At 54.1% G+C, this 3,962-nt stretch overlaps 1 protein-coding gene across 2 annotated transcripts in view; it reads right to left on the bottom strand.

The window, feature by feature from the left end:
- Window positions 1-1,780, bottom strand: part of NKRF (NFKB repressing factor) — a 17,094-nt gene extending 15,314 nt beyond the window's left edge. Inside the window, exon 1 of one of the 2 annotated variants that reach the window (XM_036740143.1) lies at window positions 1,277-1,780. In XM_036740143.1, coding sequence (XP_036596038.1) covers window positions 1,277-1,515 — 239 coding nt within the window. In that variant the 5' untranslated portion in view covers window positions 1,516-1,780. The remainder of the gene's footprint in view (window positions 1-1,276) is intronic. The other variant, XM_036740142.1, reaches the window with a different exon arrangement.
- Between the last annotated feature and the right edge of the window lie 2,182 nt (window positions 1,781-3,962).

Here is a 3,962-nt window from a genome sequence, read left to right as displayed (position 1 = left end):
GGGAGGGGTGAAATAGAAGGAAAATGGGAAGGGTGAAAATAGGAGAGAAAGGAAAATGGAAGGAAAAAAGGAAAGAAGGATGGGAGTGGAAGGAAAATGGGTAGTGGGAAGGAAGGGAGAGGAAGGAAAATGGGAGGGGTGAAAATAGGAGAGAAAGGAAAATGGAAGGGAAAAAGGAAAGAAGGATGGGAGTGGAAGGAAAATGGGTAGTGGGAAGGAAGGGAGAGGAAGGAAGATGGGAGGGGTGAAAATAGGAGAGAAAGGAAAATGGAAGGGAAAAAGGAAAGAAGGATGGGAGTGGAAGGAAAATGGGTAGCGGGAAGGAAGGGAGAGGAAGGAAAATGGGAGGGGTGAAAATAGGAGAGGAAGGAAAAAAAGGAGAGAAGGATGGGAGTGGAAGGAAAATGGGTTGTGGGAAGGAAAATGGGTAGCGGGAAGGAAGGGAGAGGAAGGAAAATGGGAGCGGTGAAAATAGGAGAGGAAGGAAAAAAGGAGAGAAGGATGGGAGTGGAAGGAAAATGGGTAGTGGGAAGGAAGGGAGGAGCAGGAAAATGGGAGGGGCGAAAGAAGGGAGAGGAAGAAAAACGGGAGGGGTGAAAATAGGAGAGGAAGAAAAATGGGAGGGGTGAAATAGAAGGAAAATGGGAAGGGTGAAAATAGGAGAGAAAGGAAAATGGAAGGAAAAAAGGAAAGAAGGCTGGGAGTGGAAGGAAAATGGGTAGCGGGAAGGAAGGGAGGAGCAGGAAAATGGGAGAGGTAGATAGAAGGAAAAAAAGAGAGAAGGATGGGAGGGGAAAAAGAAGGGAGAGGAAGGAAAACAGGAGAGGAAGATGGAAGGAAAAAAAGGAGAGAAGGATGGGAGGGGAAGGAAAATGGGAGGGGTGAAGGAAGGGGAGGAGGGGTTGAGCCAGGGGAGAGATGGAGGAGGGGTCGAGCCGGGCATGGAGCCGGAGTGGGGGAGGAAGCGGGGGAGAGGGGAGGGGGCAGGAGAGGGAGAGGGGAGGGGGGAGCCATGGGGGGGGGAAACAGAACAGGAGAAGGGGGAGGGGGGAGCGGGGGAGAGACAGAGGGGGGCGAGCGGGGGGGGGGTGGGGGCGAGCCTGAGGGGAGGCGAGCAGGGGAGAGACGTAACAGGCGAGCCGGGGAGGGTGGGAGCGGGGGAAGGGGGGCTGCCAGCGAGGGAGTGAGGGGAAAGGGGGGGCTCCCCGAATCTCGGCTCTGGTCCCCCACACACACGCCGCCTCCCCCCCCGCCCCCGGTCCCCGGTCCGGCTCACCTGCAGCCCAGGAAGATGTGGTTGGTCCATGCGGACGAGAGAGCCAGCAGCTGGTCGAGCGCGGCCCCGGGGTACTTGTGCAGGTGGCGGCAGATAAAGGTGCGCCGCAGCCCCCACTGCCAGTCGCTTTCGTGGCTGTAGCGCCACTGGCTCACCACAGCCTCGGGCGGCATCACCGAAGAGGAGGGCGGCGGCAACAAGTCGCCCTCCCGCAGCAGCCCATCGCCACCCTGCGCCATCGCCAACTCGGGTCTCCGCGGCCACCCGCGCAGCTGCCAACGACCGAAGCGGGGGTGGCTGGCTGGATGGAAGGCGGGGCTCGAGGGCTGCGGCGCCGGGGCGGTCCCCAGAGACCACTCTCAGGGCGGGGAGCACAAGCCGGCGAGCCGAAGTCGCGGGACGAGACGACGACTGTGGCACATGGGGAGAGGAGCGGAGATGTGGGGAGACGGCGAGCAAGGGAGCTTGGGAGCAGGGGGCGGGGGGAGAGAGGGGCGGGGCGCTGGGGAGACAGGGGCGCGTGCGCCGGAAGAGGGCCGACTGGGCTGAGTGCCTCCCCCCTCCTTGCCTCACGCAAACTCACACACTACGCGAGACCATCCGCTTTCCTTCACTCTCCTCGGCATGCGGCCCGAGAGCCCCGCTGCGCACGCGCCTCTTCCTCCCCACCTTTCTAAACTCCCAATCAAGAGTCTCGCGACACTAGAACCAAACCAAATGGGACAGAATAATGGCTGGTCACTCCCCGCTGTGACGCCGCTATACTGCAAACAGGGGGGCTCGAGGAACTTGGGAGAATGTTCTAGAGAGGAGCAAACCCCCCCCGCCCCCCCGCCCAGCCCTGGAAAGGAGTCGACTGATGTCCCTCCCGCGGTGGGTGGTGGTGGTGGTCACAGACGGCCATGGGCGCGAGATCCCTAGATCTCCGCAGTCACGTGGGCGACTCGGCCCTCCAGCGGGGCGGGGCTTAAGGCTCTCAAGCTTCATTTTGACACTTGCCGCAGTGTATGTTGCGAAATGCGACAGAAAGAAAGAGACCTCATTGATCTTCTCCCCGCCCCCAACCACCCCCAGGAAAGAGGTGCTGCAGGGATTATAAACCCCATTTTATAAACGAGGAAGCGGGCTTAGAGTGCAGGAGGACCGAGGATAGCTCTTGAACCCAAATCTACGTGATTCCCAAAACCAGCACTCCAACAACACCACACCCTTCGCTCCCTAGAAATCAAACAAACATTTATCAAACACCCACTATGTGCCAGGCCCTGGAGATACAAAGACACAAATGAAAATGGATTCTGTTCCAGGAGAGACAACATGAACACAAGTATACACAGAATGTATAGAACCTGACCCTGCAATTTCACTAAGAGAGGGAATATCTCTACCAATGGAGGTCAATAAACATTTATTAAATGCCTACTATGTGCCAGGCACTGTGCTAAACTCTGGGGATACAAAAAGGGAAAAGAGACCCTGTCCTCATCGAGGTCAGTCTAATGGGGGAGACGACATCCAAATAAATATATACAAAGCAAACCATATGCAGGATAAATGGGAAATAATTGAGAGAGCTGGCTCTAGAATTAAGAAGGGCTGGGAAAGGCTTTCTGCAGAAAACAGGATTTTAGTTGGGACTTGCATTGTACATAAATAGGTGCCTGAAAGATACATGCAGAGTAGATGGATGCTAACCTTAAAGGAGAAGGCTTCAGCATCTGAAGGGACTGGGAATGGCTTCCTGAAGAAGGTGGCATTTGGAATGAGTCTTGATGGAAGCCAGAGATTCTAAGAGGTGGAGATGAAGGAGAGCCTTCCAGCCATGGAAGAAAGCCAGGCACAGAGATGGGTGATGGTCTGTGTATGAAGGATCAGCAAATAGGTCATGACAGTTATCCAGTATTGACATGTTCTTTCTCAAAGGAATGGGAGATTTGATTACTGTATCCAGAAAAGGGGTGGGGGATAGAAGGAAGATAGTATTAAAGCCTGGTGGAGGTGGAGGGGACAAAATATATGGGAAACTCTCCCTAATCCAGCCAGCATGACCATGACTGGAAGGCAGGAGCTGGGGTTGTGGTTGGAAGGGCACAGGTTTTCATCACCAAGCCAATCCCAACCCCATGGTGGCCAGCCAGAGTCAGAGCCACTTCACCAATCAATCAGACAGCTAATAAGCACTTGTTCTCTGCCTAATTACTACCAGTCAGGCACTGTGTGAAGTACTGGGAATACAAAGAAAGTCAAAAGACGGTCTCTGCTCTTAAGTAGCTTGGCAGAGACAACATGGAAACAGCTATGTACAAACAAGATACATACAGGGTAAATTGGTGATAACCAGGGAAATCAGGAAAGACGTTTCCTGGAAGGCAGGATTTTAGCTGAGACTTGAAGGGAGCCTAGGAAGCCAGGAGGTGGAAATGAGGAGGCAGAGAATTTCAGACATGGGAAACAACCAGTGAAAATTCCTGGAGTAGGGAGAGGGATTGTCCTGTTCAAGGAACAGCTAGGAGGCCATTATCACTGGACCTCAGAGTATGTAGAGGTGAGTAAGATAGAAGAAAACTGGAGGGGGGGGCAGGTTGTGGAGAGCTGTAAAAGCCAAAAAGAGGATTATATATTTAATCCTGAAGATGATAGAAAACCATTGGAGTTTATTGAGTAGGGGAAGATATGGCCAGACCTG

The sequence above is a fragment of the Trichosurus vulpecula genome, chromosome X (genome assembly GCF_011100635.1).
Source record: "Trichosurus vulpecula isolate mTriVul1 chromosome X, mTriVul1.pri, whole genome shotgun sequence".
In the NCBI taxonomy this organism is placed as follows: Eukaryota; Metazoa; Chordata; class Mammalia; order Diprotodontia; family Phalangeridae; genus Trichosurus; species Trichosurus vulpecula.
Note: the sequence above shows the minus strand (reverse complement) of the source record. Positions and strands in the feature narration are given on the sequence as shown.